The sequence below is a fragment of the Zeugodacus cucurbitae genome, chromosome 2 (assembly GCF_028554725.1).
Source record: "Zeugodacus cucurbitae isolate PBARC_wt_2022May chromosome 2, idZeuCucr1.2, whole genome shotgun sequence".
Taxonomy (NCBI): Eukaryota; Metazoa; Arthropoda; class Insecta; order Diptera; family Tephritidae; genus Zeugodacus; species Zeugodacus cucurbitae.
The window spans coordinates 83,390,297-83,411,668 of NC_071667.1; the positions used below are offsets into that span (position 1 = coordinate 83,390,297).

The window sequence follows — 21,372 nt, forward strand, 5'->3', positions numbered from 1 at the left end:
CGAGCGCGCGGTCCATCGAGCATACTCGCTAAGCATACTTGTAGTATCTTTTTTAGGTTTCTTATGGGGAATGTGGCATGTTCACAGTGGGTATTAATATATTTTTTGTTATTTAATATGTATGGATTTTTTTATTCTGATAAAACAGGTGTGTTCATAAAATAACGAGAATTTTCTTTTTTTGAAAAACAAAAAAAAATATTTTATATCGATTATATCGATATTATTCTTCTTTTAATCGACGAAACACTTCTCAAACCCGATTTTTTGACTTTCCAAAACCGTGAAATTTTAAAATTCCCGTTATTTTTTGAACACACCAAGTATGTTGTAATGTGAACTCAGCCAATTCCTACCAATATTCATCTTGTTATCAATTCTCTAAGTTTCCTGTTTTCTTATTTACCAACTGACATGCTAACTTGAAATTCATAAACTTCCATCAATAATTTTACTCTGCGAACAATTTCGTGAATAACTGTGTAAATATCTTACGTGTGCTTGTAAAACTCCTTTGGCTGAGGGCAGTGGTAGCTTCAAAAGATTTATGAGTTAAGTGGTTGTGAAGCGCTACATGAGTTATGCTTCCTCTGTGTATTTATGCACTGGCAACGAACGAAGTATTTATTATCTGCCCACATGCAACACAATTCACGACATGATATAACATATATTCTCTACACACATATGAGTTTATATTAATATAGAAGAAGCCCTACAAACATGCCAATACAACCTGTTACAGCAGCAGCTCTGCTATGTACTAGTTGAGTCAAGGAGATCGCTCTTATAATTCGTGGAAATATTTAGAACAAGTTGCGGAGGTCAGCTATTGAGGAGGGAGGGGCTGTGTTGCCTGGATTGTGTGTGTTATGGGAAAAGTTTGACCATCATAATTTGCAACTATCGCACAAGTGCTGCGATATTACTTTCATTACACGAGTATCGAACGGGATTACTCGTAAATAGTTATGTAGTTGGGTGTAGAACATTGCAACAATATTGTGTAGTTTAAACAGATCAATAGATGAGCTATCAGGGTCACCTGTTCCCAGTACTACATTATTTGAGCAAAATTGCTCATTATAATTGTTTCTGATAAAAAATGTTCCTCTGAAAATCTTATTAAATGGACTTCCATAGTTAATTTCAAGTTGATGTTTCCATGATCAAATAATCTTAGGAGCTTCTTTCGGCTCTAGTCGAGCAGGTACTCTATAAAACCACCCTTTGTTAAAAAATAACGGGAATTATCGTTTTTTGAGTTACTTATTCAATCTAATCGTCGAAACAGTTTTCAAATTCGATCTTTGGATTCTTTAACTCCTTCAGCGATTTCTCGTATGCTTGTAAAACGACGGTCGCTTAAGGTTTTCTATACTTCTGGAAATAGGAAATGACACATGGAATAGAACTCGCCAAACTTCCAAAAGCTAAAAATTCCGTTATTTTTTAACACACCTCGTATGAAGCAGAGACATCTCAAATTAACAATAAATTCCTCAATTATGGCTTGTCTGCTTGTGCTTTGAAGAGCTACAAGTGTTATTATTAATGTTCAATTGAATTCTTGAATTGTATGAATCTTAGTTTTATAATATTTATCTGGCAACTACGTGACAACAGCGATAACAATAAAACCTAGGAAGCATTGAATGCCAATAAGTGGAGAAATATGACAATATAGGGAGAATTACAACGTTTATAGGCAAGAAAAAGAAATATAAAAGAAGAAACTGCAAAGAAAACACTGACTTTCCAACTTTATCAACAATAAAGACAAGCAAACCATATCCTCTTCTGCAACACACGCCATGCCTCCGCCTGCAGCCAAGCAAACTGCTAACATCTGCTTTATTTTATCAGCTACGGCCTTCACTCTTCACATCCTATCAGAGAAACTTAGAAGCTTTCTTAGTCTTACGTACTTTTCTTTCGCCGCCACCTCTGCTTTATCCATAAAACCCACACGTTGCATGCCACTCAACCCAAACAAGCTATGTAACTTAGCTAAACTCTTCGACTATGCAGTCAGCAGCAGCGACGACTGCGGCCGCAGTTCAACGCTCGATTGCCTGCCAACTGTGTAATGCGTTGTTGACGCAGCAATGTCTTCAATGGAGCTTTTCATATCACGCAGCCACTTGCGCGACGCGCCGTCAAACAGGCAGCAAGCAGCAGACAGCTTACAGTCACAGACAAAATCTACAAAAATACATTTCATCGAGAGACAAACACACACACACACACGCAGTGAAAGGCACACCTACATAATAAGATTTGCTCGGGAATCAAGCCAAATCAGAAAAATACGAAAATGCGTTAATGGCTTTGAGAGCTGATATTATGATTATTATGTAATTAGATTAAGAATAATTTAAGCTTTTTTCGAGTACATTTTCGTCTGCTTATGAGTGTGTTTGATTTTTTTTTCGAAGTTTCTCTTTTTCATAACGTTCTTAGCATTCTGTCAATGACAGTCTTAAGTCCCGAGTAAAACAACAACAATGACTAATTCATTTGAAGTACGCCTCATTTATGGCCTCATTCCTTCATTCCTGCATTACTTTTTTTGGTTTTTTGTTTTTGTTTCTGGCTTGCCACATTCCAATGAACTCATTGTCTGTCAGCAGAAATTATTCTATAATGATGCCACAATTGAGTGCAATTAAGATTGCAGTGTTTCTTAAATTACTTTTAATGACAATTTTCGCCTTTGCCCACTTGAAGACTCGATTGCATTAGAAATTTAAATATGCGCGCGGCATATAAATTTGGAATTTATTGTCGGATATAATAATTTCCTCGAATGTTCTCAAGTACTTATCAGTCTTTATCAAATAATTGATGATTACATGTAAGTAATGCATATATAAATTTCAGTAATTATAAGAGTACTGCAGTAATTTAAAGATTTACTTAGATTTAGATTTATTAATTTACCCGATGAAGTAGTAACCAGTTAATGGATAATTCATAGTAATGCATAGTAATCATAGAAAACATGCAATAATTCTGAAATGTATATTTGTGAGCAGCGACAGCATTTAGTTTAATCGGTAATTCAAAAATATAAATAATGGTAATGAAATATTTTGGTAATGATTACATTGGTAATCATGACAATTAACTTTAATTCCAAATACTCATTCATTTTTATGTTTATTCACTATTTACTCAAACTTTTCTAGCATTTTAAAATATTATAATAGGATTACATTTCAAATTACTTCCTTCCACTAATCAATAAGTAAGAGTCGGCATTTTATAATTACTTATCAGTTATTAACGCTAATTATTTAACCACTCAGTTTATCCGCTAAAATGTCAATAAACCCCTCTCATTATGTTCTCAATGCTTCCGGTCGGCGTTTTCAATCCTCAATTACTACATTATCAACTTCGCTGATCCACTCTGCTGCCTACGAGTTTATTTCGCAACTTGAATTACAATTTCTCGTTTGTTTTAATTAGATGCACAAAACTTTGACATCTTAAATGGCGACAAGTCGTTTTTATTGCAAAATTCTTCGTTCCACATTCTCCTTTGCCAGGCGCACTAAAAGCCCACGACTCGCCCACTTGCCGCGCCTAACTGCTTGCGGTGCGATTTGTCGCGGTATATGAGTTGCTTTCAAGGCAGTTTGAGGTGCGCTTTGTAGTATTTAATGAATTTAAATTGCCTTCCTACATCCAACTCCGAACTAACGGGAGCAATCATACACACAGAGAGAAAGTCAACCTGTGAGACAGAACTGTGAAACCTTCATTTTACTGCTGCTTTGCCACATTTTGCCACATTTCTAATTTCACCTTTCACAATTCAATGGAAATTACTTAATTATAACAATTAAGGCAAGTTGCTGCCTCGCTATGCATTTGCGTTTTGACTCACTAAATGAAGTCTTTAAGTGCCTTGATTAGTTTTGACTCAAAGTGAATGGCGGTGGTCCAAAATTTCAGTACAAATGTTGTTATTGTTACCTTCGCAGTCTGATATTTCCTTGATGGGGTCGCAAGTTGTTATTTCTTTGTGATTCTGGGATTTGATTCGTGCCGTGTTTGGTTGTCACATCCTTACCCGCATTTGAGATTATCAAGCTCCAAATATATTGCAAAAAAAAAAAATTTTTTCATTAGTTTCATTATTTGTTGTCGCAGTTACCACATGCCATTCGCTCGTTTACAGTTAACTCAGTTAATTTGAGCGCGCTCGAATAGTCGCTAAAGCGTTGACAAATGCTGTCTTCATTCGTTGCTTAGTGTTTCTCCTGTTTCTTCTGATAAGCTCTGCTTTTCTCTTCTTTAAACTGATGCTCGACCACCCTCTTTCTCCTTTAACTTGGCTCCTGCCATTATATTTTTGCTTTCGTTTTTCAACCATTTAGTTGTTGTTGTTATTTAATTAAATATTTTCACACCTACTTTATATAATCTCCATCGCATTTTCGGTATTTAGTGGCATCGTCATATAAGCAACAACGTTTCGTATTTACCGTACACTGCTGTTCGCTTTGTATTAAGCCCGTATTGCGTAAATTGTTGCTGCTGTAGCAATTATTGCAGTTGTCCTTGCTTCGGCTATTACTAACGTTTGAGTGGAAGATTTCTGTTCTCACTGTTATGCTGATATGGTCGCAATAGCTGTCGGGAACAATAAGGAATGCCAAGTGATTACAGATCAGCCATCAGTCTTCCAGTGCAATAAAATGGGCAGAAGTATGGATTACTTGCCACCTCCACCACCAAATCTGTGGTAGGGTTGCCAAAGTAAAAAGTTGAGAGATTTTAACAGAAACTTCTTAACGTTAAATTTTATAATTATATTTACCATTACCATTACAATTACCACTGTCATTACCATTACAATTACTTCCGCAAAGCAATCAGAATTTATATTAATTTTATATACTAAGAAAATTCTACGTTACTAAGTAAAATTCAATTAGATTTACAATCTCGATTACGACCAATACAATTACTATTACAATACAAATAAATGTCGCAGTTAGTTTTATAAATAAATTATTTTCAATAATCATTAAAATTGTCAAGTTAATTACAACCAGAAATATAATATTACTACATTACTACCAATATAATTGCTACTACAATACAATTATCCAATAGTTTCCCAATATAATTACAATCACAATTACAGCTGTAATTACATTACCCAAAATCACTTTCAAAAATGAATTTGGCAACCCTTTTTTGGCGCTTATCCATCACGGCTTTTAGTCTTTCAAACATTCGTTTAAATATGTCGCAGGATGCAATATGTTGGAGGGCGCGTAAAGTCAAGCGAGCAGAGTAATTGTTGGTTAGTCGCTCGCCAGTGCCTTCCTCCATGCCGCGCACATACGAAAACCCCTCACAGGAAGGCAGCGCGGCAAGTAATTGCGAAACTGCTGACTAACGATAGCGGCGAGTAGGCGGCGCGTCGTCAAAGGGGTACGGCTTCTGTGCAACTTCAGCGAAAGCTAGAGTGCTTTTTTATTACACTTTCACTTAACGCGCGAGTAACGGCAATCCAATTGGGCTGTTGGGTGCGCTGTTTAGGTTGACGTCGGTCGATGGAGGCACGTAATGAATAAAGTCACTGCGAAATTAAGTGCAACTGCAATTACATTAAAGTTTTCTCGTTTTTCGAAGCCACAGCGCAGCACACCACACACCACCACATGCCGTCACGCGTCGGTTGCCTGGCTGCGACTTCGCATTTTGGGGCTTCAATAGAAGTTTAATGAGTGCCACATAGCAGGCAGTCGATTGCCGCACAATAATCAGACCGCCGTTACGCACCCGCCTCCGCCCCGGCTGCGGTGCTTGAATTAGAGCGACAGCTCTTTAAGCACCATTGACGTTGCTATGATGTTGCCAATGCGTAGTGCTCTCCGCGCAGTTGCCACGGCACAGTCATGCGTGTCCTTCGGTTTTTTGGTGTAACAGTTTCGCAGTTCCACTTAATCTTCTAAACTTTAAATTGAAATTGCAATTTCCTGACTATAATAATAAATTTCACATCGCTTTTGTTTTGTGCCACAATACTAAACTATTGCTCTTTGTATCTTCTAGGACCACCTGGACCACCAGGCCCACCGGGCAAACGGGGGAAACGTGGCAAGAAGGGCGACCCGGGCGAAAAGGGTGATGCGGTAAGTAACTACTTTGAGCCCATGCACAATGGTCTTCTCTGATTCTGGTACTCTAATTTCCATGTGACAGGGCGTCAATGGCGTGAACGGCGAGAAGGGCGCTGCCGGCAGACCTGGCGACAAAGGTCAAAAGGGTGATGTCGGCCATCCGGGTATTGATGTCTTCCAAACAGTGAAGGTGAGTGCATGCGGCGTTCGGGTAGTCCACATGATTACCGAGTCTCTTTTATTGCAAATAACTCGAGTTAAAAACTACAGCTGCGCTGCTAACGGTACTAAAACAGGGCTGCCACTAAAAAATGTTTATAATTTAATTTCAATTTAATGTGCTCTGCAACTACATGGATATTAATTTACTAAAAATAATGTGTTTTTAGGGTCTGAAGCGTTCGGTCACGACCTTACATGGCGGCACTTTAGGTTATGCTGAAATTGTTGCTGTCAAGGTACCACATTATTCGCACTACATATTTTCATCACAGTTAATAGTTGTTGTTGTTAGCAATTTTTTGTATTTGTTGCACTTTTTCATCCACATTGGCTGGCTCACGGGCTTACTAACCGCAGCCAATTTCTGTGTGGTTTCACTTTGAAGTAGCGTATTTCGCTTTTTTTCCCTTGGTTTCGTTTTATTGTTCACTTGTTTTTGTAGTTGTTTAATGTTTTATTTATTTTGCTGTTTACAGCCTTTTTATTTCATTGATGATAATAACTTTAACTTTTTATTGTATGTAGTTTTTCCAACGCTGCCATAGTGGTTAGCGTTAAAAGTAGCACTGTAAGCACTAATTGTTGTTGTAGTATACACACATATAGCGGTAGCAAAGTCCTTGACTGGAATTTTATTTAACATTTGACTGTCAACCACAAAGCCTTTTAGAGCGTTAATTTCCTTTCCCATTGTTGAGCAAAGTAATTATTAGCGAAAAGTTGTTGTGGGTGTTAGTTATTTTTATTTTTATTTTTTTTAATTTTTAATTTTCTGTAGACCATAATGTAAGTGTGGAATTCAATATGGTTACATATGATATTATTTGTAGTTTTTGATTTTTTTCTTATTAAAAAATGCTTTATGCACATTCAACAAACTGTGGTTGCAATGAGTAATGGGATATAGTTATTATAAACATATATATTTTTATAAAAAAAAAAAAATTTAGAATAATAGTTATTAAATAATTTAAAAGTATCAGTGAACCAACAAAAACCCACTCTTTAAGTAAAAATTCACATAATTTTACCAATGCTAGCTTCATCAAAAACATGTCCTATTATTCGTTGCAGTTACTGTGCGTCATATATATATTAATAAAATTAGTCAATATTTTACTCAAACAAAAATATTCGGTCTCACAAAAAATGCAAACGAAATAATTAATTTGATTTATTGCAATTTAACAAATGCACTACCAATTATCCTATTAAATTTATTATCACCAATACAAATGTATATATGTATATATATATATATATATATATATATTATTTAAACTTTAAATTAGTGCATTAATTAAATTTAATCTGAACCACCAGCTTTTAATTAGTAAAGGTTTAATCTTAATTAAGTTAATGCTTAAATGGTTTTCCAACATAAACGAAAAAGAAATCACCTTCAAAGGTTGGAAGTATCTATGGAGGAGTTAATTTAAAATTAAGCCTTGTAAATATTAAGTTAATATGTAGCTCTTAGTATTGCCATAGTTTCGAGACTAGAAATTAATATGTATTTTGTGGCAAGATAAGGAAACCAGAAATTAAAAGGTATTTGGAAAGCATAAATCAGATTCTGATAGCCTTACGTATTTCTAATATGCTAGTACAGGAACTTTAAAATCTCCAATTAAATTTTTTTTATTTTTATTATGTTGATATACATGCCCCTGAAGTAAGAAGATACAAATTCTAGCTGTATTTATTGCTTAATTTGTCTATAGCAGCCGTTAATGTTAGAGGTGTTTTTATGAGATTGGCGATTTTCGTATGTTTTTCGATGAATTCTTGCTCAAAACCAATACTGTAATGATAGCCCAGCCACCATATTCGCCAGACATGGTGCCTTGTGACGTTTTTCTATTTCCAAAAATAAAGAGAACCTTGAAAGGCCGTCATTTTACAATCATACGAGATATCTCTGAAAGAGCTAAATCATATACCAAAAATCGAGTTTGAGAATTGTTTCAACAATTGGACAATGGAAAGTATTTTGAAGTCGAAAACAATAATGTAGATAAATGAATAAATATTTTGGTTCAAAAAACGAAAATTCCCGTTATTTTTTGAATACACCTCGTATCTATGAAATTTCAATCCCTAAAATAGTATGATAGTAGAATTTATTTTATAAACGTAACTATATTTACTCAGAGAATTTAACATAACATTTATACGAGCGTTGTCTAAAAGCTCCTTCAAACTCGAAACCAAATATTCCCACCCCAAGTTAGGTTTAATCAGATATTGATGCTGATTCGTCAGTTGTAGACAGATCCTTTGTACTGTAACCTCTAAAGATGCATGAAATCCTTATATTATATTATCGACAACGCTTCTTCAGCGTATCTCTTAAATCTATTTACAAGCCTGATTTCGATGCTATTTATTTGTTATTTATAAATAGTTTATTCGCCTGGTGTTTCAACCTTAGTCTTGCGAGCGCTGTAGAGTTCCCAAAAAAGTGACTTTTAGAATTTACTCTCAGCAAAAGTTCCTTGCAACTGCAGTCTGATGATATTGAAACGAGTCTTTTCTTGAATAACTTCAACTAACTATGTAATCCAGTATGGTTGGCTTCCCTAGTTGAATTTTTTTTTAATGTTGAGGTAAAATGATTGAATATGAAACAGAGCACAGTAAACCCAAACATATGTAGTTCTGAATTTAAATTATTAATTTTGAATAAAATTGGCCAATAAGACAGCTTCTTCTTTTTCTGCTCATAATAGAAATTGTTTTAATTGTTTAAAGTTTTCATAAGTATAATAACTAAATATTAATTATAGCGGACTTTTAACATTTACATTATTTTTTAATACAAAAAAGTGGTAGTTAAATTTTTTTTATTTCTTTTTTTTTTGTTTTGGCTTTATAATTTCATTTTGAATACAATTTCTATCGATATAATAAAACCAAGCCTATATAACACAAAGTTTAAATGGAATAAAATGCATAAAAAATAAAATTCCATAATCGCCACATAAAATGTAAAAGTGAATAAAATATAATATATGTATACACATGTCAGGTTTTTTAAGCTTTCCCCCTTATACGCAATAAAATTTTAATATAAACTTCGACACCATTAAAGTTAATGCATTTATGTAATCTCATACAAAACCTCACACACACACCACATACAAGACCCTAGAAAATTTTTATAATATCCATTATTGTAGTTGCCATGAACTTACAAAGCATTAGTAAATGTGATAAAACCTTAAAAAAAACCCAACTCCATACAAATCCGCTTAGCCGAAAATGCAACAAAACATTTACAACTTCACAGTTGAGCGCCAAACAAGCAGTAAAATGCACTTAATGTGCAGTTCACACAAAATCTTAAAGAAGCAACAGTCTCACATGCAGTCTCTTGGTCTTTTAAATACCTCACACGCTTTTAAGTAACAAATCCAATAAAACGATTTTGTTTACTTATTCTAACACCAACAACAAACCGACGACATGTGGCAACATTGAAGCTGCCATTTAGTTAAATCGTTAAAAAAGATACCGCTCAGACATTTTAACACTTTGCCGTTAAGTTACATTTTGTTGGTGACCACCACGCTCATTTCAAGCGTCATTGAACGTGCGAGAGGATTGAACTCACCGTAGACTTCGTTAAAGGATAAGCCGCGCTTTAAGTGATTCTTAACCAAAATAAGTTGCTGCTGCTGGACACTTCCGTTGCATACAAATATTCACCAGCAGCATAAGTGCACTTTGGCCACCAACTCTCCTTCTTAAAGTGCCGTTAATACTCCTTTACATTCAGAATGGGCTTTTGTTTTTCATTTTACACGTTTCACTGCTTCCGTTTAATGGCCATTTGTCGCGATTTCATATTGACGTGTGTAAAAAAAATTAAAGCGAATTATTTAAAGATGCACAACGCGCTCATAAATGTGTCTGGACAACGGAGATGAAGGCGATACGTAAGATACAGATGTTTCGTATATTAACACATTAACGGTTGGCAACCCTGAAGGAAATTCAAAGACGAGTTGCATTTGAAAATATACCCACTTGAAAATTGTTTCTTTCTGAACTTTCCAACAGCTTTTAAAATTCGAAAGAATGCTCTTCGAATTGTTTCATATAAATACAAGTCGAGAAACTTCGAAATAAAAACCACCATTGAAGACCCATTAATAAGTTGAGTTTGAGATCAGGGTTTCCAAGCGTCATAAAGAGACAAATTCTAAACACCTTTAAACACCGAAATTCATTTCAAAATTGTCACTGTCATAAGTGAACAAAATGCTCCCACTTGGGTTCCTCGAAGAAACCACACCCACAACACATCAAATACACATGTTGCATTGTATATGCCATGCTCGTACATAGAATGAATGTAAATGTAGAGATATTTTTTTTTTATTTTTTTCCTCAAATGCTACTGAACATGTGGCATCATCTGCAAGTCAATTTTATGAAATTTTTCAGACGGAAAACTGCTACACATATGTTGCAAATGGCCAAAAGAGCGAAGTGTGTGCGCTTACAAAGTTTGCAATGCAAAAACACGCTTAAGAATGTGCGAGTGTTCGTGTGCATAATGCTTTCAGCACGAAATTTTTTCCTGCTTTTATTTTCCCCATTTCCATGTGAGAAAGGACCTCACACATGATAACTTATAGTACGGCGTCTGCGTTAGGCGAAAGGTCTTAAAAGTTTTATGTCAAGCAGCGTTTAAGAGAAATTTGAGTGTTTACTGTTGGTTGGTGAGAATAAACTGCGAAAAGCATTCAAAATAAAGTACAGTTAAGTTGAAAGTTCACAAAGGGCAGCGAGATAATTGCATAAGCGGATTTCTGGTGTAATATAATAGAAAAACTTGTCGACGGAAAAAAAATATTTTGGATGTAATTGAAGGCGGTAATGATTACTTCATTAGTTTTTGAATTGGAAGCTCGCCAATATCATACCGAAGAAGCTTCAACTTTTTTTTAATACATTATTATGTTCCTTCAGGAGCATCTAATGCTCTTCCAAAGATATTTGTATAAAGTCATAGTATACCATCCACGGACTTGCTTATAGGCACACGAAATCCCCATTATTACCAGAAACTAACAGAAGATTTGACAGTTTCTTATATTAAATATGGTTAAAAATCATAAAAATAAAATAAAATATAATAAATGAATAAATTATATTTTGTAACTTCCATTTTAATTTATTTTAAGTTATTATAAAAAATTTAGTTGTTGTTGTTGTTGTTTTTTCTTAATTTTATATTTTTTTAATTTTTATAATTTGTAAGGGTTTGCAAGAAGCCGGTGTGAATGTATCAGCCGCCACTGTCATACAATTGAAGGTAAGTGTCGGCATGCTGGAGTATACACAACCACAACCAAACGCACTCACACATTCTAGAGACTGGAAATAGTGCAAAATCTTAAAAGCAAAAACATATTCATGTATTTATGAGTGCGAGTTTGGCACATTTTCATGCATAAGTAGATGCACGTTGCACACATCCCCACACCCATACACCATAGACACGCACCCATACTCAGACTAAGCTAGCAGGTGGCCAAGCGCAAGCGTTATGCCATTTGGTCACTGCAGATTTTTAATATGTGATGTATGTGATTGGCGTTGCAACCGTTTAGCCGGTTATAGCCGAATCGACGATAGTGCGCCACCTGTCTCTCTCCTTCGCAGTTCGGCGCCAGTTGGAGATCCCAAGTGTAACCAGGTCGCTCTCCACCTGGTCCCTTTTTTTTTTTTTTTTAATTTTATTTTTTAATATGCACTCATAAAATAACAAACAGCAAATATTCATCAAAATTCATTTGAAATGCAAAAGTGCAATATCATAAGTGAGCTCACTCACACACAGCCAAACATACAGCAATGTGTGTATGTATGTAGTTAGTAAAGCTCTTCGCTCCGATGTCATGTCACCAACAAATAAAAAAAAAAATAAAATAAAAACAGAAGCTTAGAGGCATTTTGCGACGACTTTCGGCATTTCTACAGCATTTTCAGTTTAATAAATTTTATATGTTTTGCTTTTACTAACAGGATGCATGCCTTTGCAGCTTACACATATTTATTTTGCCATAATTGCATGCAAGCACTTCACATATACATATGTATGTAGATATGTAGTATATTTGTATGTAAATAGTAGTTGCTGCTAACATTTGTCAACTATTTTCACTAATTGATATTTGTCTCTTTTTGCTGCTGCTGCTGTTATTGTTGTTGCTGTTAGGGTGAACCTGGCGAACCAGGTCCACCTGGACCACCGGGACCACCCGGTGAGCCCGGCTCACCTGGCATGAATGGCGGACGTGGTCCACCTGGCGAGACTGGCCCAGCGGGACCTGCTGGACCACCTGGAGAAGCTGGACCAATTGGCCCACCTGGCGCGCCGGGCACACTAGGACCTAAGGTAAGTGCAGATATTACACGTTTTGCTCATTTGATGACTGTTTGTGAAACCTTTGAGTTAATGCAAAAGCACGCGCGCAAGGATGATAGATGGAAAATGGCAAATGAAACCCATAAAATTTGTTTTTCAAAAATGCAACAGAAGCATTTTATGTTGGAGGAATTTTTATGCAATTTCGCTTAAGTTGACAGGGGCAATCGTAAATTATGCAAATGAAAAAAGGAATATCTAATCCAATTCAATAGAATTGAGAAGTATAAAAGCAAATGAAGAAAACATTAAGGCTCTTTCAATTTGATTCAATTGAAAGGCATGAAAAGTCTACCAGAACTCATATTATTCCAGTTTTTAAGTTTCAGATTTTATTATAATAAGTAAGTGAAAAAAGAAAAAGGTCTCCGATCAAATTTTCATAAATAAAGGGTGATTTTTTAAGAGCTTGATAACTTTTTTAAAAAAAAAAACGCATAAAATTTGCAAAATCTCATCGGTTCTTTATTTGAAACGTTAGATTGGTTCATGACATTTACTTTTTGAAGATAATTTCATTTAAATGTTGACCACGGCTGCGTCTTAGGTGGTCCATTCGGAAAGTCCAATTTTGGGCAACTTTTTCGAGCATTTCGGCCGGAATAGCCCGAATTTCTTCGGAAATGTTGTCTTCCAAAGCTGGAATAGTTGCTGGCTTATTTCTGTAGACTTTAGACTTGACGTAGCCCCACAAAAAATAGTCTAAAGGCGTTAAATCGCATGATCTTGGTGGCCAACTTACGGGTCCATTTCTTGAGATGAATTGTTCTCCGAAGTTTTCCCTCAAAATGGCCATAGAATCGCGAGCTGTGTGGCATGTAGCGCCATCTTGTTGAAACCACATGTCAACCAAGTTCAGTTCTTCCATTTTTGGCAACAAAAAGTTTGTTAGCATCGAACGATAGCGATCGCCATTCACCGTAACGTTGCGTCCAACAGCATCTTTGAAAAAATACGGTCCAATGATTCCACCAGCGTACAAACCACACCAAACAGTGCATTTTTCGGGATGCATGGGCAGTTCTTGAACGGCTTCTGGTTGCTCTTCACCCCAAATGCGGCAATTTTGCTTATTTACGTAGCCATTCAACCAGAAATCATAAGACCATAAATCGGACGTAAAGCGCGAAACACATTTCGAACCGAACACTGATTTTGGTAATAAAATTCAATGATTTGCAAGCGTTGCTCGTTAGTAAGTCTATTCATGATGAAATGTCAAAGCATACTGAGCATCTTTCTCTTTGACACCATGTCTGAAATCCCACGTGATCTGTCAAATACTAATGCATGAAAATCCTAACCTCAAAAAAATCACCCGTTACAAATATATTATTGTACAGAGTATTTTAAGCAATTGTACTTTTGAATTCCTTCGTTTTCGAATACATCGCCGTCTCGATAGTCTTAGAAGTTGACACAATGTCTCTTTCTCTTCACTCTCTCAAATGACCGATAGCAACGTCAATAATTTTAATGGCAACATGGAATTGTAATCTGAGTTCAGTCTCATGGACTACATATGTTCCCATCGGGATTAAAAAAGCGTTATAGTTATATGTCCAGGCGAAAAAAGGTTTGCCTGAAAAAAAAAAAATTATGGATTCGGTTATGATACTTCGTCTAATGTTAAGAGTGGAGATGACGCAATGATGTATACATGCTGTTGGGGTAGCTTAAATAAAATTAGGAAAAATTAGAGCGTCGAAAAGATATAGATGAGGAAAAAGAGAAGAGTCTGATAAACTGGAAGCATTAGCGTTACGAAGAGTATATAGGGTTAAGTGTGGAGAAATAGAAAATGAAGCGAAACTAATACTATTAATCTGCTCTGTGTATCATCCGCTAAGGTTAGACGTATTTTTATAAGCTTTTCGATTTTCATTTGTTAAAAGCTCGAACTTGGCTTGTTGTTCGTGACTTTTCAAGAAAAACAATACTGTTACAATGTATCATCGAAATGCGCTAGATATGACTTCGTGTGAGTTTTTTCAACAATACAATCATGCAATTACAATCATGCGAGAAATCGCTGAAAGAGCTAAAAGCTATCCCCAAAATTTGAAGTTTAAAAAGTGTTTCGACGATTGGAAGAAGTATTATGGCATAAGTCCATAATATCGAATGCGGACAATTTTGAAAGCGACAGCATTAATGTAGACGAATGAATAAATATTTTTTCAAAAAACTAAAATACCAGTTATTTCTCGTACTTTAATTTGGTACTCATATTTGTAGGAACAACAAGAAAATGAAAAACTGTAGAATGACTTCTATGGAAAACTAACACACTTTTAGAATTCCCTACGATAGTTTTTCAAAATACTTATCTACGAAAAAATTAAGCTGATTAATCAAACCGCAGAGATTATCAATACTTTGATCAACCAACTCATAACGAACAATAGTTGAGCATTAACCACTAATCAAAAAAAATATATATATTCTCATAATCCCACAATGGAGAGGCATATTTCAAGCACATTAAAAGGATACTTATGAATTAATGGTTGTCCCGATAGCGTTAACAAAGCAATTCAAACAAAGTAACTACACAACAACAACAACATCAATAAGTGCACATGTCTGTGTGTGTGTGCGTTAAGCGTCGTTTGCATTGGAAAATTGTGTCGCACAAATAATAACGCTATTAAGGATCTAATATTTCAAAGTAAATAAGTTGTCAAGGGTCAATTTATGCACGCATCCTCCGCAAACACACACACACAACGCCAATTGCGAGAGAAACGTGTTGGCTGTGACTGTGACATGAGATCCTGCGCCGTGCTGCAGCTGCAGGCGTGTTTTTTTTTCTTTCTCCTTCGTTAGTGCCTATTCATTCCATATTTATATACACTTTTGTTTTCCATTATTTCACCTCCGCCACGGTTTTTATGCTACTATTTATGCGCAAACAACAACAACAAATGCACACTATTATCATATCAAAACGGATATTTATGTGTCTGCACTCAAACCCAAAAGTGCCGACCAACGACGAGTGCGCGTATCAGTTGCAGGCGAAGGACCGTCGCAGCGGCAGATAGTGAGACAAAGTCGAAATGCTGGAGAGTTACTCGGAATGTGATGTGTGCGGTCGCTGACTTGTTGGCTGACGGCTCGGACGTCGGACTGTCACATCATATTTATCATTTGTTTATGTTCTTGCATGTTTGGACATTTGCTCATTTTAGTACACTTAATTCCTTGTGTGCGTGTGTCCTCGCAGATCATGAGAAGATGCAGATACATGCTGGGTCAAAAAGATTCCACCACTCACATCCATATGTGCTAGTGCTTAAGCAACCTGCCACAATGGCAATTGTCTTTGAAAATGTTTATATTTATTCTCTATTCTCACATTGTCCTTTGCAGGGTGACAAAGGTGACCGCGGCGACCGAGGTCTTACCACGACCATTAAAGGTGACGAATTTCCCACCGGCATCATTGAGGGGCCACCAGGTCCACCGGGACCACCTGGTAAGTAGTTTACATTGCTGTATTTGTAGCCTAATCAATTGTCTATACAAACTACTTAGTCACACACACACACATACACACACATGCATACCTCGTCATGTGTCTATTAAGTAAGTGATGCCACACTCTCGAAAATAAATAAATAAATAAAATAAAACAACAGAGTATTTGTTGTTATTGCTGGCAGCTGTACATATGTCCCTACTCACACACACAATTCCTGTTCTCCCCTCTCGCCCTAACTCTGGCTGATCGAACCGTAATTCACGTGCTGTTTGTTTGTTTTCAAAGGTGTTTGCTGTTGGCATTTGTTATGCCACACGCTGTTAGTGTGCATACACATTGACTAAATAGATATTTGTCTAAATACATATGTGTCCGTCCGTCCGCAGCTATAAATATACATATGTATGTGTGTGTATGTGTGTGTGTGTGTGGCATTTATTTGTTTTTGTGGTTGTGCACATCTTTAGCTGCTATGCCAACAGCATCAAAGTGCCTGCCTGCCTACTTACCTACATACTAGAGAGCATTTTGTAAACATTATTAAAAGGCAGGAAAAGTGCAATAACAAAATCATACGCTCACACTTCCCTACTTCGCTTTGCTTGTCTTGTATTGCCTTTAATGTTGTTGTAATCGTTGTAATAGAGCAAAATGTGTTGGTTGTTTTAATTTATGGCCTGCTGCATGCCGACGCAACGTTGGCAGCGCACTCGTAGCCAGCGGAACAGTGGGTTGAACTTGGAGGACTGTGGACTAAATATTTATTGAATTTTTATCTTAACATATTAAATGAAAAATAGCGGTTAATAAATATTTATTACTTTTATCTTTTTTTTATTCTTTAAATTTTTGTATAAATAACGGTTTTTCTTTTGGGCAGTTGTTATTTGATTTGTGGTTTATTGCTGATATACGGCCCCGATTGATGCAAAAAGTGAACGAAAATTAGACCTCTTGGTTGGAATTTATTAGAGTCACTTGTCAGATAGCATTTTTAAAACATAATGGCAAACCACATGTCTGAAAGAAACACCCTTTATTTCAAATATTATTTTGTGTAGTTTGTAGTTTCTGTAACAGTTTTGACTTTTAATAAGCTTCAATGGGTTAATTGTCCCATCGGGATCCACGCTGTTAGGTTAAAAATCTTGCCGCATACTACCTGTAGAAGCTGCTTGGACGAGGTGGAATCATCTCATGAGTTTCTTCAGAAATATCCCACCTATGCGAGAAGAAGTCTGCAGAATTGTAGTAGGGTCAGGGCGCTTCGTCGTCGCTTTAGATCTAATCCAAGCTGTGATCCTGGTTTCGCAAAGGACTGTCTCTCATAGTCTACGTGTATTTCCCTCTGAGGAACAGCCATACAAACCAACTTAACCTTACTTAATTGTTCATATTTATGAGAAAGAATTTGTAAATATTCCTGGTTCTACACTATATAGAACCTAACAACAACAAATACCTAAATTCAACTTCATACCATTTACTGATTTCTATTGTTTTTTCTCTTCAAAATTATTTTGTGAGAACACGAATTATGTATCGTGCTCCAATGAACCTCAGTTTTCAATAAAACTCTTATAAAATTGTTGTACAATATTTGAGCCAGCTCATACGAATATTGATTTCAGAAAATAAAATTTAATTTTTTTTTAAACTGATAATGGTAAAAAGTCTTGAAGGATTTGGCACTATAAATATAGATTTCGGTGTCTATAACAAATGGTTTACTTTATAGACTCAACAAAGTTTCATTTAAAAAGACAGGTTGCATTCGTATATCACAAATATCCAAGAAACAGGTTAAAAAGTATATAAACACTGTCTCACTAAATCATTCCGCTAACCCAAGAGAAAGATTAATATTTTTTTTAATAATTATAGAAATTAATAGGAAACTAGAATGGGTTCTGAGCATCCCTGTTCTCTTACAAACACTTGCAAGATACTTGCTTTCAGATCAGATGGTACTATAAGCATATGTGACATTACAACCAAATACCTTTTCGTGGCCTAACATTGACTTGAAATTGATATATAGCACCCTCATCTCCACCATAAATCCGTACGTGTCTTTTTGGGAAGAAACCAAAGCACGATTAGCAGCGGAATAAGTTCAGGAATATCAAGTATTTCATTTAATTTTTTTTGTCTCACAATCAATTGGTTTCTGGTGTCCAACAACACTGTTCAATAATTTGCTCGCCACTTCGAATGCAGTCAAGCATTTATTTGTTTTCGTGCTGTTTGGCTGGCGTTACTTTCAACACACCGTAACTGCATGCACAACAAAACAAATATGTGTACAACAAACACACACAGAGAGGAACAAAAACATATTGCTTTGGGTGTATCGAGTGGCACTACAGCAAATGCAGCGGATCTCTTAGAAATTTGTTGTCGGCGGACTGGTGTTGCTGTGCGGCACTTAATTGAGTCACTTGAGCGCCGCCCAGGCCCAAATTAACTGGGAGTGCAATACAATGGGGCCAGCGATTAATTGGAGAGTTTACTTTTAGTTGCAGCAGCAGTACAACAACAACACACATGTGCATACAATCGGTTTTTTTGGTGCTTTGCTGTTGGTGTTTATAAAGATTTGATTATTTACCAATGACATTTTATTTATTTTCATTTTCTTTATTCTAATTTAAAAGTGTATCTTTCACATTGCAACGCCAACGGCGACACGCTGTGCACTTTCCAAAGTGTTTCTGCTTCTTCTTCTTCTCATTCTTCTTCTGCTGATTTCCTTGAATTGCCACGCATTGTTGACATTTGCTGTTGATTTATGAATATCGCTTTGTGTGTGCTGGTGTTGTTGTTTTGGATTTGTGCTCACCTTCAGCGCTGGTATTGCGCCACGCACTGTTTTCGTTGGCGCTTTTACATGGAATTTATTAGAACAAAAAAAAATTAAAGAGACATTATAAAGAAATAAAAATGAAAAGCATAAATTGTAATGGAAATTAGCGCACACCCGCCGACACTTGTCCCAACGTCACGCCATGCCACACGTAGAAGATGAAAAGATGAATAAATTCATAATCACACAAAGACAAATGCAAATGGAAAGGCAACAATAACAATAACAACAACAACAAAAGCAAGCTAAATATACAAGCCGCTTAAGAATGCGTAAATAAAATTGAATAAATTTGAAAACGCTTTTCGGCACATTAATCATCCGCAAAGGCGTACGGGATTAACGCGTGACGCGTCATATTTAACGCCTCCGTAATGTAGTTGGAAGCGGCAGTGATGCTACAAATCAACGCATATGAAATTAGTCTACATACATACCTACATATATGATATGTGTCTGCTGCTCCACCACCGCCTCCTTCACTCAGGCGTGCTGCTGCGATCGATCAAACTGGCACTGTACGCTGCTGCTTAATGAACGCTATGAAAAAACAACACAGGAATTCTTAATATTCTTATTGTTTTTGTGTGTGTGCCAAGCGGAAGCGCGTACTAATGTAGCTCCACATTAAGCGAGTATGCACTGGCCTTCAGCATCAGCTATTTGCTTGTTTGTCGTCGCATTTTGGGTATTGTTTAGTTTATTAGCGGCCCCCTTTGCTTTCGCGCGGCAGCTCATTTGCGCGCACACACAACCAAAAAAAAAAATAAAATAAAAAAAAAATAAAAAAAAACACAAAGAACAACATATGCACTTCCATATGGCCCATACACTTGTTTATTGGTGTGAAATTCTTTATATGCCTCAGTTCATTTCACACATTTACGACTTGATCCGCTTGCCGCTTGCCACCGCCGCCGCGTCAGTACAAATAAATTTCAGTTTTTCCCCTAGCGCGCGTATTTTTTGGCTTCCTTCCTTTTTTAATTATTTTTGTACAAATTTTTCACATTGTTATTGTTTATTTTTTATATAGTTTAGTTAGCCGCATCTAATACTTGTAGCTTTTTTATGCCGAACAAAAGCAGAGGAAGGGAAATAAATATTTTCTTAATACTAGGCCGTGTGGAGAATTTCACACTTAATTGAAATTAGAAATGAAAATATTATGTGTTTCAAAATTTATTTGCTTTTTCATTTATTAGCTAAGCGCGCTGCACGCTTATTGTTTGTGTTGCGTTGCGTCGTTCGGCACATAAATTATACCATTTCGTTCGTCACATGCCGTCGCCGCCCTTTTGGCTAGCACCAATTCGCCTTTCCCCGGCATAAACAATTTAAAGCTTTTAATGACACATTAGAAATGCATTCAAAATAATTTAGTTAAGGCGTTTAATTGGCCGAAGGCATACAGAGGTCGTGCTGATTTCGTGCGTAAAGCGATTTCTCGATTGCTTTCGGCGCAGAGTTGAGCGCATTAAATTGTAATTTATTTTCACACTGCATCATCTGGGTTTGGGCAGGATGCACTGCAGACATTAATGGAGTAGCTAAATGACCTCAATGAGTTATAATATTTTCCGTTTCTGGTATCGAGCATTATGCGAGTGTATGGAAAACTAAAATAATTACTGTTATTAAAAAAATCTAAAAATGAATATTAACACTTTTCAAATCTCCATATAAAATCAAGCAATAAAATGAAATAAGACTAACTTTACAAACATTTCTTATGATTTCTAAAAAAAAATAGATTTTCTTCCTTTGAATTATATATGTACAAATATCGGAAGTTAAAATGTGTCAAAAATTAACTATTTTATTTTCTATACATATTTTTCAACCTTTTAAAGCAATTTTATAGAATTATCTTTATCATTACCCACTTCCATAACCATTTTTCTAACCACTTCCACTACCATAAAGTACAAAACAACTGTTATTGTGCGGCTTTTCCTTTGTCAGCACTTAAACGGTCCGTGAATTTGCGCAAAAACACAAAAACACCAAAATGCCTGCTAAAATTTATTATATTTTCCCTCTTAAAGTAAATAAACTCGTATCCCTATTGCTTTATTTGTTTTGCCAGCCGGTTTTGTTTATTTAGTAACTGTCATTGTCATTTAATTTGTTTTCTTTATGCCGCTTATCTTATCGCAGCCGTAATATATTTACATTTGTCTTAATTCCTTTTTTTTCAAATATTTGT

At 35.9% G+C, this 21,372-nt stretch overlaps 1 protein-coding gene across 15 annotated transcripts in view; it reads left to right on the forward strand.

The window, feature by feature from the left end:
- LOC105219118 (collagen alpha chain CG42342) overlaps positions 1-21,372 on the forward strand; it is a 157,064-nt gene that overhangs the window by 100,411 nt on the left and 35,281 nt on the right. For 8 of the 15 annotated variants that reach the window (XM_054236085.1, XM_054236074.1, XM_054236057.1 and 5 more), the window contains exons 3-8: positions 6,079-6,158; positions 6,229-6,336; positions 6,536-6,604; positions 11,641-11,694; positions 12,601-12,780; positions 16,186-16,291. In XM_054236085.1, the coding sequence (XP_054092060.1) occupies positions 6,079-6,158; positions 6,229-6,336; positions 6,536-6,604; positions 11,641-11,694; positions 12,601-12,780; positions 16,186-16,291 (597 nt within the window). The remainder of the gene's footprint in view (positions 1-6,078; positions 6,159-6,228; positions 6,337-6,535; positions 6,605-11,640; positions 11,695-12,600; positions 12,781-16,185; positions 16,292-21,372) is intronic. The other 7 variants (XM_054236032.1, XM_054236035.1, XM_054236091.1 and 4 more) reach the window with 3 other exon arrangements.